Source organism: Triticum aestivum, chromosome 7B (genome assembly GCF_018294505.1).
Source record: "Triticum aestivum cultivar Chinese Spring chromosome 7B, IWGSC CS RefSeq v2.1, whole genome shotgun sequence".
NCBI classification, from domain to species: domain Eukaryota; kingdom Viridiplantae; phylum Streptophyta; class Magnoliopsida; order Poales; family Poaceae; genus Triticum; species Triticum aestivum.
This window is the reverse complement of record NC_057813.1, coordinates 756,571,226-756,585,307: the sequence shown is the minus strand read 5'-3', so window position 1 is coordinate 756,585,307 and position 14,082 is coordinate 756,571,226. Positions and strand designations below refer to the sequence as shown.

At 46.5% G+C, this 14,082-nt stretch overlaps 3 protein-coding genes across 3 annotated transcripts; 1 reads left to right on the top strand and 2 right to left on the bottom strand.

Moving 5' to 3' along the window:
- Window positions 1-514: 514 nt before the first annotated feature.
- On the top strand, window positions 515-1,277 carry LOC123162564 (norbelladine synthase). Its single transcript, XM_044580338.1, has 2 exons — window positions 515-733; window positions 852-1,277. The coding sequence occupies exons 1-2, from the start codon at window positions 550-552 to the stop codon at window positions 1,163-1,165; spliced, it is 498 nt and encodes a 165-aa protein (XP_044436273.1). The 5' UTR covers window positions 515-549; the 3' UTR covers window positions 1,166-1,277.
- A 2,573-nt stretch (window positions 1,278-3,850) lies between these two features.
- LOC123158795 (NAC domain-containing protein 43-like) lies at window positions 3,851-6,404 on the bottom strand. Its single transcript, XM_044576636.1, has 3 exons — window positions 6,132-6,404; window positions 5,664-5,920; window positions 3,851-4,753 (listed from the first exon to the last, which is right to left on the bottom strand). The coding sequence occupies exons 1-3, from the start codon at window positions 6,313-6,315 to the stop codon at window positions 3,851-3,853; spliced, it is 1,344 nt and encodes a 447-aa protein (XP_044432571.1). The 5' UTR covers window positions 6,316-6,404.
- A 6,075-nt stretch (window positions 6,405-12,479) lies between these two features.
- LOC123163200 (lecithin-cholesterol acyltransferase-like 1) lies at window positions 12,480-13,809 on the bottom strand. Its single transcript, XM_044580946.1, has one exon. It carries the CDS (start codon window positions 13,807-13,809, stop codon window positions 12,673-12,675), a length of 1,137 nt encoding a protein of 378 aa, XP_044436881.1. The 3' UTR covers window positions 12,480-12,672.
- Between the last annotated feature and the right edge of the window lie 273 nt (window positions 13,810-14,082).

Sequence of the window (14,082 nt, the reverse complement as noted above, 5' to 3'; positions counted from 1 at the left end):
GCTGATTTTCGCTGTGTTTTTGGGGCTGTTTGTTTTGGTCGTTTGTACTCCCTCTCTTATCTTTAATATAATACATGCAGTTCTCCTGCATGGTTCGAAAAAAAAGGGATAAACACGAAAGGAGTAAGAATTAAGCCGTTGAAAATTATTTTGAACTAGAAATTTAATGGTATGATTATGCAACGCATAACCCACATTTTGATAATCAAACCTGGTCAAAGCTGAATGTAGAAATACGTGCGCACCATGTAAGTAAGGACAGAGGGGGTAGTACCCTAGGAAAAGATTCCCTTGCACACGATTTTTTTTAACTTGAATAAAAACAAGATTGATGGTGATGCCGCAACGTATGGTTGACTATATCGTATAAACACAATTTTTTGGGAAAGCACAATGTGATGCTTAGTGTTGACATCCCAACCAACATATTCTCGAAACGCGGTACCCAACAATTGCACACAAAATGAAATCTATATATGTACACTGGCGCACGCGCACTCGTTGATAAGTCACACAGAGCTCACAAAAAGCAAGGTTTCTCCAAAAGCAATGAAAGGGAGCCTCTACCATGAGTTGAAGAGTGACCTCCCGGCAGCCGAGGTGTGGGAGGTCTATGGAGGCCTCCTTTTGGGCCAGTTGATCCCTCAATTGCTTCCGGACGTGCTCTCAGAGTTCGAGGTTGTGGTTGGAGATGGTGGTGTTGGAACAGTCTTGCGTCTCACCTTTCCTCCTGGTTAGAATCTGAACCTTTATACTTCCAACCAGCAAGGTCTATTTTCCTCTTGTAATATGCACCCAAAATTCATAGCTTCAGGCCGGTAATTTTTTTTTGGTGATTAATGTGATGCTAGGAATCCCTGGACTGGAATACCAGAAAGAAAAGTTCATCAAGATTGACAATGAAAACTTTGTCAAGGAGGCGATAGTAATAGAAGGGGGTCTCCTCAATCTGGGATTTTTGAAGTATTTCGTACGGTTTGAGATTGTAGGGAATGCAGATAACACATCTACAATAAGATCGACTGTGGAATATGAAGTTGAGGACGAGCACACAGGCAACGCAGCCTTTGTCACTACCAGCACTTTCGCTCGCATTGCTGAGGCCATCACAAAGTACATCAAGGCGCAGAAGGGCGATGAGAAAGGCCCCAAGCAAACTTTGTAAGAAGAAAGCGTCCCACCAGCTGGTCGATGCACAAAATAAGTTAGAGCAACTTCATGTTTGATCTGCTTTCTTGCTTACATTTGTCGTATGTTTACATGCCGTTGTCATGTATAGTGAAGTCTTCTCATAGCTTATGCTTAGCTAAGTTTGGCAAATACAGCCAAGGTTATGTCACTTACATTAGTTAATTAGTTGGACCTCGATCGATCCCCAAGTCATCTCATATCTAGGTCAGAAAGGCAGGCTCTGAGCGCCAGACCCCGCGTCGCCTCGCCCAAGGCGGCTCGGGTGTCCCTTGGCAAACCCAGCGCCGCCACCCTCCTTCCCTCCACCTGCTGCCGCGCCGTCGCCGGAGGACGCCGCCGGGTAAAGCCTGTGGGGCTGACGGCGGCGGCGGGGCCTCCTCTCGTGGCGGCACCCAGATCTGGTGGGCACTGACGAGGGCGGCGCGTCGGCGTGCGCTGGGACGCGAGGTCCTGGCGGGGCTCGGCGGCTTGGTGGACACGGGCGACTGTCCCTGGCGGCTGGCTTGAACGGCAACGGTGGGCACGCACAAACCTGGATGGGCGGGCGCTGGATGGGTGATGCCGCTGGCCAGGGCCATGGATTTGTTCCAGCGATGTGTGGAATTGTTCGAGAGCGTACGGCTGCATGCATCCCCACGGCTGGGCAAGCACTTGTTTCGGTCTGGCCTCCCCTCGCCGGCGGACGGGCGCTCAGGCGGTGGTGGTGATCTAGATTTTGATTGGCCTATTTGGTGGTGGATGCAAACTACGTAGCTTTGACCTCCTGCGACTCCATGGCGGTTGTGGCCACTGGAAATCTTCGTGAGGGTTCATCTCTCCAGATTCGGTGCTCCGGTGATGAGATGCAAACTATCGATGGCGGCTTGATGCAGAGGCATGGTTGTGCAGCGGCAGCGTTCGTATCGCGTGTAGCTGCTCGGATTGCGGAAAAGTGGTGGCGACGTCACATGAATGACTCCAATGGTGGTGCTTCTCGAGCACCTAGTATCGAGCTCCGGGGTGAAAGCCCAGGTCTGACCCGAGTTGGTTATACCTGGCAATGGCGACATTCATACGTCGTTACCTTGTTGAAGGCATTGCTCGGATATGCTCGGACCGTTTCTTCAGGGTGAAAACCTAGATTCTATCCTTCGGTGGTTGGATCCGGTGACGCAGGCGCCTAAGCATCGCTCCCTTTGTGAAAGCGTTGCTGTTGAAGAATCTCTTCGTTCACGTTTTGTCATGAGATGGTTGGTGCGGATATGGTCTTTCCTATAGTTTGCCGATCAAGGATCTAATCACTTAGTTTTATTTTTTTTGCCTCGCATATGCATAGCTTTGGTCTTATATGACTTTGCTATTTGCCCGCGTGTGCTTTTATGTGTGTTAGTGTTGGCTGTGTCCATCCTAACTATGCAGAGGCCGGGTGTGTGCTCATCATGTTTGTATTTTCTTGATACTTCGTTTTGAGTCAATAAATCCACCCTTTATCGAAAAAATCTCATATCTAGGTAAATCTGGTCGCCTCTTGTTTCGTGATGTCTGTCAGATCTATGCTTGATTAAGATATTGGTTTGGTGCTGTGCATATTCACTGAATTGGTAAACTTCGCTACTGCGCAAATTAATTGATAATAGAATATGACACTTTAGATTGTCACTGGGCTTAAGCCAAACGTCCGGTGACTGAACACGCGTTGTGTTTTTATCTACCTCCATGGCCTCATCAATCACCATCATCTGTCATGTGGCAACTTGCATGTACGCTGAAATTACCGATCAACAGTTCTAATTAGGATTTGCAGATTCACTAAATCTGCAAGGGCTGAGTCGATGCATCGATCTGTGATGTGATGCCTTGCTAGCTACTGGACAAATTGATCTAAGAAAAAGTGTAGTTAACCATATCACAATTGGCTACTAGAGCACTTCATTAAACCTCTCAACTGTAAAGAGAGAGAGAGCAAGAGCAACTTTGCATAATTTATAGTGACAGAAAGAGAGCAAGAGCAGCTTTGCGTAACTTTCTCTCTTGGCTCAGTAATTCTTGAACCCATCGTCCCATGTGCAAGAACCAAAACTAATCTTTCCAATGAATGGGACAGTAATTTGGTTACCATGGTCAAGTATAACTGAATGAGCCCAGCATAATCTCCCTTTTTGTACAATACACACATGTAATCCCGTGGCTGTAAAGATCAAGATTTTTTTAGTTGTTCCTGCATGTTGTAGTATTAAGCTGTCGTGGGTCGTAGTATATGATAACCACACACATCTGTCTTGATATTTTTAGTTCGAATAATCTAGAACATGTAACCTAAAAGAGAAACCTGAAGTTTAAGGATTTCACTAGATACTTCAAGATGGATTCAGTGGCGCCCATTAGTTAGCAACAACTTATTTTTTCTGCGGGTGAAGTTACCAACACCTTTGTACCACAGGATAAAAAAAGAAAGAACGATCAGTACTTAGCAAGCATAGTACTATTATTGCTTGATTGTCCGCAAGCAAAAGCATAATGCACAGATGACGACATATACTCAGGATGCACGCGGATGCGTCCGCTACTTTATTGACGTGCTGCTCTAATTACCTTTACTCAGACGGCCCTAAACATGACTATCAACTCAATCTGACATAATAAGACAACATATGTACATAGATAACGATAATAGATCTAGTTACTTCATCTCCGAATTAAATCCACCACAACAACATAGGGAGCACGCGACCTTATCCGCACTAGTCAGCTGACAATGTTGACACACGCCGAGCACAGAATCGGGACTTGTTTGCTGCTCGTTGGGTTTTGCGGGGTCCAATGGGAATTGCAGTTCATGTTGTGAAGTTGGTTTGAAGTCCCCATGGGATCCTGGTGTTCCAAGCGGATAAAGAGTCTGTTGGTGCGGAAGCTGACACCCGCTGGCATGCTCCATGCCATTGGCTGGCAGGAAAAACTGATGATAATTATCTATGTAGCTTGGCTGGTGCTGCTGCCACCACCCAGGTGTTGGTTCTTGACCTGTGTGGCCCTGAAATATCATGGTGTTGAATGGGTCAAACTGATGTTGAACGGAGAACGGATCCTCAAGCTCCTGATGTTGTTGCTCTTCCAGCCAAGCATGGTAACCATGCTGGTGGTGCGGCTTCAACGGTGGCTCGCCGGGTCCTTCGTATGTTGTCTCTTGTGGCGCTGGGGCGTCAAGGTAATGCTGATCTCCATATGGGTGTTCTTGCTGGACAACGACTTGGATCATCTTGGTTGTGAAGTCCTGCTCCATGATCTCTTCTTCATGCAAAGCATGGTGATCACTTGTAAACATTGTTGGCGGTTCGGAGAATACGTCAGGTGTGGTCTCTTGTTTTTGCTGTGGTTGCTGCAGTTGTTCCTGAGTTTTATGTGGCTGGGAGGGGTCCATCTTCTCCTTCTTCTGTCTTTTGGTCTTGGGCACCTTTCTAGCGCCTGTTGCCACTGTCTTGCCTTTGCTACTAGTGTCTTCTGCCATCTTGCCTGCTGCGTGTTTGCTGCTTTTGGCCTCCCAGTGTAACTTCTCCTGTATTGTGCACAAGATCCACTGATCCAGCTGCAATGCAGACAGTGTAAAAGTGGAATGTGATGTAAGTTGTAGTAGTAGTATTTAACGTTAGTACGCCCCGGTGCACTTCTATATACTTCTACCACATGCTTATAGTAGGTTAACAAGCTGTTAGAAGTATATGATTAGTACACTCCCATACACTTCTAGACATTCACATACGAAGTAATGTACTCCCTCCGTCCTAAAATAAGTGTCTCAACTTTGTACTAGCTCTGGTACAAATTTGTATTAAGTTCAAGACACTTATTTTGGGACGGAGGGAGTATTTATTAATAAAACCCTACAAAATAGGATACAACGAATGCAGCGTCAAGATAAATTTATACGTGTGATTTTCAAATATTCAGCCCACTGGACCTTCTAAAAAGTGTCGATAGTGAAAGTTGCAAATGTTTAAGACTTTATTACGTTCTAAACAATGTCCTTTTTTTACTAATAAAGCTTACATTTGTGTTTTGGGGGACACTTACATTCGTTATTTGGTGTGTGAAGAATTGGCTACACACTATGCCAATTAAAATAATATATTCAAATTGTTTGGAATAGCTAATATTTGCAATACCTTATTATGGAGTGCACTTACGGAATTATATCCATAATTGTGAGCGGTACCATGGATAAATGGAGGGGAACATGGTGTAGACCACAAACCCTAATTTACTCGCATAACTACTCGGATCGACCGGGCACAAGGGATGAGTTGATCTGCAGATCATCATAGACAAGTACTCCCTCAATCCCAAAATAAGTGTGTCAACTTTAGTACAAAGTTTTTAATGTTGTGCTAAAATTGAAACATTTATTTTGGAACCGTCCGTCGTGCTACTATTTAAAGCTTTGATAATAATCTGGTTAAAAAAAATACAAGGTAGCGTTGCGTGTTGATCGTACGTACCCCTGCCCTGCCTGTCATGACGTACTCGTTCATGCTCCACTTATCACACTCGACGCCGCCGGAATAGTAGGTGAGGATCCTTTTTGTCCCGATTTTCTCGCCCGTCGCACTGCGGTAGATGATCCCTGGGCACCCCGTGGCCTTCCAGCTCGCCTTCACCTTGTACAGCTTCCGGCGCGGCTCGCCGTTCTTGTTCGCCGGACACTCAGTTCTTTTCGTGAAGAAGTATCTGCCCTCCCCGTAGGCCTTGCGCTTCTCTAGTTAGGTTAAGATGAAACCGAAATCAATCGATCGCCTCGATTCGTTGGGAGTGCATGCATTTGACAGGAAACTAAGATGGACTCGACCGATTTCATTCAACATTTAACTGAATTATTTGCAACCAACAGAAATTAGGATGGATAGATCTATCCGGCGAGTGAACCAGTTTAAGAAGTTGAGATGTAGGGTAATTAATTACGTACGTACCGACGAGCTCGGCGGGGTCCCAGTCGAGGATGTCCACGTCCATGAACACGTCCAGCGGCGGCTCCCGTCCGTCGATCTTGGCGCGGAGGTAGACGTCGAGGAGCTCCTCGTCGGTTGGCCGGAAGTGGTATCCCGCCGGGAACCGCAGCTGCGGCACCAGCTCTTTCTCCTCTTTGGCTATCATGTTGGCCGACGCCCGGCGTTGAGCTGCCGTAGTACTTCAGGCGACGGCGACGGGAGGACGGGCGAAGATGAAGCGAAGCTGGCTCGATCGATCCTTCCCTGGATCGGAACACGAAGGTATACAATTGCAACCAGCGATCTAATTAAGCACCCATCAACTCACGCGCTGGCCATAGGCCGGGTTTTGCATGGAGTTGTATCTAATTAAGGATAGTAGTTGGAGTTCTATCAGGTTTCTTAGGGGTGTTTGTTTCCAGGGACTTTTTAGTGTAAGGACTAGAAAAGTACCTCCTAAAGACTTTTTAACCAAACAAGAGGTTAGACTCATATTTTAACCATGTTGTTAACTAATAAAATACACGTTATGTACATAACCAAAATAATATTATCAGAAACTATGTTTAAATACGAATCCAACGATATAATTTTTGATGACATACATTAATATTTTGTTAGATGAGCATCTTCAGCAGCATTTATAAATTCGGTTGTCTAAATTTTTATGTACACAATGGTCTGAAAAGATACTCTGATATACACATCCAGTTTTTCAACAGATTCTCTATATAGTATATACACGTTGTCTATATTCTCTCTCCTATATTTTCATAATATCTTATAACTAGCAGTCCAACTATCATTTTTCAGCTATAATTCAACCGTCATGTTTGGAGCAGCAAATAAATCAGCAGCACCAATTAGCAAAACAAAGCATCATACATGGATACTGGGCAATCAATCACAAGATTCTAACAAAAATTTAGTAGCGCACCCCTGCTGACCTGCTCTCTCTCACCACTTAATTGTTTTTGAATTATTATTTTTGTGAAAGCGCCTCCTAATTTCCTTAAACAAAAATTTAAACTGAAGTATCCGAATCCACAACTACCGGATACAAACAATTCGACAGAGACCCGATGGTCAACCACGATGGAGAATAACTCCGGGAAGCGAGCGGCCAGGGGTGATCTCCCACCCACTGATCGAACCAGAACAGCGTCGAAGAATCAAACAGAGATGGAAGTACCTATGCGGAGGATCGGCATGAGCTGGATGATGCACTGCCAGAACTAGGAACCACCAGTTCGTTGGCAGAAGGCAAGGGGCTGACCGCGAAGGTATTTGTTCCTGACTATGTCCAGCCAGAGGCCACCATACCCATTAGCAATCCTCCAGAGCCAACGTGTCAACAGGGCGGTGTTCATGCGCCTGGAGGATAGGATCTCGAGGCCGCCTTGGTTCATTGGCTTACAAATGTCAGGACAACTGGCCATATGGTATTTTTGCTTGTCCCCCCTCCCCAGTCCAGAAGAACCGCGCCTGATATTTGGCAATCTCCTAGTGCGGGGTCTCATGAAGGCTATAGAAGCTCATGATGAACATGAGAAGGTTGTCAGTGAAGAGCTGACGAGGACTATCCTAGCCGCCTTAGAAAGCCATCTGCCCCGCCAAGGCGCTACACGGTGCTGCATCCTGGACACAATAGGGCATAGGTCCGCAACGGTCAGTCGAGAGTCACCAATGGGAATCCCCAGGTAGGTCGAGGGGAAGGTTCCAGCTTGCAATTCCACCGGTCGGCCATGTCTTGGCCCTCATCCGGGGAGTAGCCAAGAATCATCATTTCGCTCTTTTAAAAGTTGATCGTGAAACTAGACATTTGCTGGAAGCATAGGAGGAGGACTTCAGGTTTGCGATGTCAGACATGGAACCCTCAACTATTATGATGGTGTCGTCGGCATATTGGAAGAGGAAGACACCTTCCCCTCCCACCAGATGAGGGACCACACCGTGGATATGCCCCGCCCCTTGGCTTTTTCTAGGATGGAAGCGAGGGCATCGACCACCATGTTGAACAATAAGGGGGAGAAGGGATCACCTTGATGAAGCCCACAGAGTGTGGGGAAGTGGGGTCCAATCTCGCTGCTGATGTTCACCGCAGTGCTGTCGTAGGAGACCAGCTGCATAAACCTGGTGATCTAGCGGTCGTCAAAGCTCTTTTGAAGCAGAACTTCTCAGAGGAAAGGCCAAATTACCGTGTCGTAGGCTTTGTGGAAATCTAGCTTCAGAAAGACCGCTCGCAAGTGCTTGGAGCGGACTTCATGAAACACCTCGTGGAAAACTAGCACCCTGTCGAGGATGAACCGGCCTTGGATGAAGGCCGGTTGGTTGGGGTGAGTTGTAGTATCAGTGAGCCGGGTGACCCTATTTGCGTACCCCTTCGCCAGAATCCGAAAGATCACGTTAATGACCATGATCGGTTGGAACTATCACCTTGATATTTCAGATCTCTTTACTTAGAATGTTTGGCCATGCTTTTACGAGGGCAACTATCACCTTACTACTTAGAGTTCTTTAGCTTGTATGGTTGTTCGAGAATCATATATCTCCTTTTTTTTCTTAATAAGATTTTTTTGCCGGTCCGGCTGAAGTAATTATTAACACCATTAGATTAAGTAGACGTGATTATATTTCAAATGGCTAAGAGATCGCGTGGTGAACATGAATTTGAACCAAATCGTATATTTTCCTATGTTAAAGTTCCCGCTCTTTAAACAGGACCAGTTACAATCTTCTCAGATGTGTCCATGGTATTCATCTGTTTGCCTCTTCCACATAGAGTAAGTCAACTGGATGTCAGAATGAAGCTTATCGTCTTGCTACTGTGTAATAATCCTTAATATCTAATTAGTAATCTTGGACCAGATACTTGGACTTAAAATATATCGATTGGATCCATGTATTGCGCTTAATATCTAATTAAGCTTATAGTATTACGCACAGAGAGGTCAACACCTAGATACTTCTTCTGTCTTGGATCAGGATCCATATTATGGTGCAGCATATGGCAACTTTCTATGGAGTACTCTAAAGCTGATGCTGAGTATCATTAAGAAGCAACGGTATCACATGAACGTACTTGGGAGAAGCAATTAATGAATGACCTTCAACAGGCGATATGATCCCAACTAAGCGATTAACTAATGATCTTCATTTGCTTGGTAGAAAACCTTCCTTTCATTCAAGCACCTATTGAGATACTATGCACAAACTAGTTTTTCCAAAAGCATAAGTTGATGGGGGAAAGATGGGTACTTCACCTATACTTCAACAGGATCAACCACACAGAAGTCCACTAGCACTACGTAGATGATAATTGGCTAAAGAAGTATTGCGGTTCTTTATAGTAGGACCACTCTACACTCAAATATTTCATATATGCATCTAGGTTTACCTTTGCTATTATGTAACCTTTTAATTTGAGAGGCTAACCGACATGGGTGTGTTGATCCCACTTAGGTTTCGGTCCTCATAATGGGTATTAAGCTAGGCTACACATTTGACAATCTGTTGCATGGAGGTCTTATATAGAGAGAGTAAGAAGAGCCTCCAGAATCAATATGAAAAATATGTTGTAGCCCTATTATGAGAAACTATGAAACTTCATCAAGTTCGCTGCTCAAGTTGTGTTCCTTGGATATTGATCCATGGGACCGGTACAAATGGTAGTCAGGTGGGATTGAGACTATCCTGAATTTCATAGGACTCTAATGCACAATACCAAAATATAGCCCAAGAAAAACTCTATTACACGATTCCGAGAAAAAAAAGACCCACATCGCGTCTCTCCTCATGAGGGTTTCCCCACTTGGCGACAGGAGATGAGGAGAATGATGGAGAATTTGGTGACTGGTCCAAGTCCAAGAACCAAAGCAGCCCAAGTATGTTGTAGGATGTGACTTATCAGGTGCACCGAGCCAACTCCTGCACCCAATGCACCCATGCTATATGAGCCATTGGATAAAAAACTGAAGGATATGATCAGGCTGGTAGTTGGATTGTTGGAACATTGCAGAATAGTCCTTTTATTTATCAAAGTCAAACCACACTGCACATCTCCCTCTGCTATAAATAAATCTACGTTCTTACTGCCATCTTTGTTTTGACTAGATTTTCAAATCAAAATCAATATTGAGTATATTTTTAAAAATTAATATTTCTTTTACTTTTTGAAATTTAACTCAAAACTTGACTGCAACATATACATGTTTTGCTTCTTTCTCACACGCGCGTCCCGGGTGCACATCCGTCTCATACATCACAAGTTCCAAGCCAAGCTTCAAAAAACCAGCAAATAATAATTTTTGGAAACATATGGAATATCGATCTTATTTCAAATATCTTGTCAAAACAAAAATAACAGTCAAAACGGATCTTATATCGATCATTCGGTTCAAAATATATGAACCATTTTATGTTTGGGCCAGAAAAATAAACATACATTTTTTTTATAAGAGTGTGTGCCGTGGGGTGCGGTTAGTTTGTAGAAAGTGCAAGGTTGTCTTTGCAGAAAAGGTATAGTCTTTCTTTTGACCAAACTCTGGCCCATTAATTTTTCATCCAAGGGTCCTGAATCCACCGGTGCACTGGGTGCACAAATTGGCTCGGTGTATCGTAATATGTTCTCGTCCGCCCCTATATATGGACAGGTCTAATACGCGCATGTGAACTATGAGGGGAAGTCATGCCCCACTCCGACATAGGCTCGACATCCTGTTTATAAAAAATGGCATTTGTCCGTTCGGCTCCGTGTTTCCATTTCCACAAATATCAAAAAGCACATTGCCATATGCTTAATTTTTCTGTGTTAAAAATTGCAATTTATATTTTAGGACTATTTTCACAGTCTAATATATACTCCCACCGTCCCAAAATAAGTGACTTAACTTTCGATAAATCGCGTGTGCACATGCGGCCACGCGAGGTCGTTATCAGCACCGCTCCTCCCCACGTGATTCGTGCGACTTCAATACATCGTACCCGTAAAATCTCCCCTGGTCAGCGTACACCAGCTGGTATGGCACTCGTATTTGCCTCTGCGCCTGCAGCAAGTGGCCCACATGGCAGCCTCATGCATTGAAACGGCTGGCGCGTCGATAGGAATTGATTGCATGGCAGTGCCAACGGCAAGCTGCACCAGGTGGGGACGAGACGCGCATTGATCACACTTAAGTCACAACGGCTAGCTGCATGATGCTCCTCTCGGTCTTTTTATGCTTCCCTGCTTCACCTGGCCATTCTAAGTTCTTTCCCTTCTCCATCTCTCCCAGCTTTGCCTGGCTTCCCAAGCATGTGTTCGTCCATGTCCCACAGTAGTTCAACACCACCTCCATCGCACCACACGGCCAATCAGATGCCATCCTCCTGTTCCTGAAACCAGAAAGAAAATGGAGTGTTTGTGTGATCCATCGAACATATATACTATTACTACCTCGTAACCCAACCAACCTTGTCATCAAGGGCCGCATATTTGTTCTCCAGCCTAGGAGTTCTTTTGTCGTCTAGGTCCACAAGGTCTGATTCTGGGCTAAGTTCAACAGAATCCAATAAATCTGCAAATCTTCCACTCGGGTCGTCCTCGGTAACCTCTCGTAGCATGCCTAACCTCCCCGACTCGTTCTCAAAAATAGCAGAATCGGGATAAACAGCCATCCCCCACGCCCCTCCCAAGCACACAAATCCGCTACTTGACCCCAAATTCGTCGACATGCTAATGCTATGGAGAGCGGTGGAGATGGGGGGAGCTGATTAGAAGTCGACATCACTCTGATGCGATAATCCTCCTTTTCCAAAAACACGGAGGAATCAACAGACAGAAGCAAAGATTCGACGGCTAACCTGAATTTCTCTGTTTCTACACAAGCCATGCCCTCTTTCCCCTCCTGAGCTTCAACTTGGACGAGGCTCGAAGATGTACAGTACTAAAGAACCAGGGAAAGCATTTATGACCCAACGTCAAGAGCACTTATGCCACCCCCCAACGAACTGCGGGTAACAGACAAGGCTGTATTCTCCTACAAACATAAATTCGTTGTGGACCACTCACTGACTCACAAAGGGGTATACGGGGTGTATCCCATTTAAGTAAGCAATTACGATGTGCAGTATTGCGCGTGGGGCTATATTAGGTAGCAATCACAAAGCGCTCACGGACGCTCGCGATTACGGCATTGCGTGGCCGCATGTCCTGAAAATTCGCATCCCTTAACTTTCTACTAACTACACCAAATTTAAGATAAAGTCGAGTCATTTATTATTGGGACGGATAGAGTAGTGTATAATGGTAGCTTAATAGAACAAATATTAAAAAAAATTTGGACATAGTAATTAAAGCAAGTACCAATTATTTTGCTCACTTTGTCACATCGTCCTGCCAAATCTGAAGTCAAATATTTTTACATGAAAAGCAAAAATGACGAATTTGAGGAAGTAAAATGGACTTCTTCCTTTGACAATTTATGTTTCATTATGCATAAGTCACATAACCAACAAAGTATGCTGCCATGATAAATGCCCCCTATCAAGAGGAGGCTCCAAGGATTTCACTGACGACACGCTTGAGCGCAGATTCATCCGAGATCATACCCTTGTGCGTCGTGTTGGGGATCAAAATTGTCTTGAAGTAAGGCTGGTCCGGATCAGCCCCCACCAACCTTTGCAACGCCAAGACGGTCTCCAAGTTGATCTGGCCATCGCCATCGCCATTCACCAACTGAGGCCTCCCACTGAAGTTACCGTCCCAGAACACCAGCTTATCCACGGTCGGCACGCCAACGCCATTCATGGCCGTCATCGGCACGAGCGGCGCCCGAAGGCTGAGGGTCACCGGAAGCGCCCTCGTTCTGTACCGCGCCACCTCGTCCTCGGAGAAGCCTGCCGCCGCGAGGAACTCCGGCATGTCGTGGGCGGAGTAGTTCCGGTCCCGCGTGATCACCAGGGGCGTGCGGCCGTACACCCTGGGGGACGGCATGAGCGAGAACATGCTCGCGAAGCTCCGGTTCCCGCAGGTGAGCACGGCGGCCTGCAGCGACGTGGGGCTGGAGGCCAGCGCCTTGGAGGCGAGGGGCCACATGTTGAGCGGCGAGTCGCCGGCACCGAGGCAGAGCATGACGAGGTGCTTGACGTACCTCCTGCGCCACCGCAGGGGTGTCCGATCGAGGAACACCGTGGCGAAGAGGCCGCCCAGACTGTGCGTCACGAGGACGACCGGCTTGTTCCCGTTCCTTTGGCTTGCGCGCTCCACCAGGAGCCTGAGCCTGGAGCTGAAGCCGGAGAAGGCCCGGGACGCCAGCCCGGGAGCGGCCGGCGCGTGCCGGAAGTCGTACGGGGCGCCGAATAGGTTCTCTCCCTCTCTGTATCCCACGCGTTCCAGTGCCTCCACCAGCCCTTCCATGCACACATTCCTGATCAAGAGGGTGGGGTCCTCTTGCAGCTCCGTGAAGTTCTCCCACAGCCGGAACCAGCCGCGCCCTTGCCTTGGGACCCCGCAGCCCGTCGCTGGCGGAGGTTCGTACTCATCGGTGAGCCGCGCCTCCAGCTGGCTGCAGGTGTTGCCCGGCACCAGCACCACAGGGTGGAGGCTGGGCACAGCTGACGATGGTGGAGCGACGAACAAGCAAAGCAGGGCTACAAGGGGCAAGAGACGCTGGAACGCCATTACCGTGACACGCTAGAGTTTCCTTCTCTTGTGTGCACGCACACGGCATGTCAAATACTACAGCCGTATTGATGCACGCACACGGCATGTCAAAGGTTGACAAGAACGGTGGAGGAGCGACTTGTTTACCACTGCTCTCGTGAAGCCAACACGCGGCGCGCAAATTAGTTTGTTATATGTTACTAGCTTATCTCATTGACTTTATTGGCGGACCAGAATTTCGCCAAGACTGGATAGGGCCGAAAACTGACAATAAAATTGAGATACGGAATC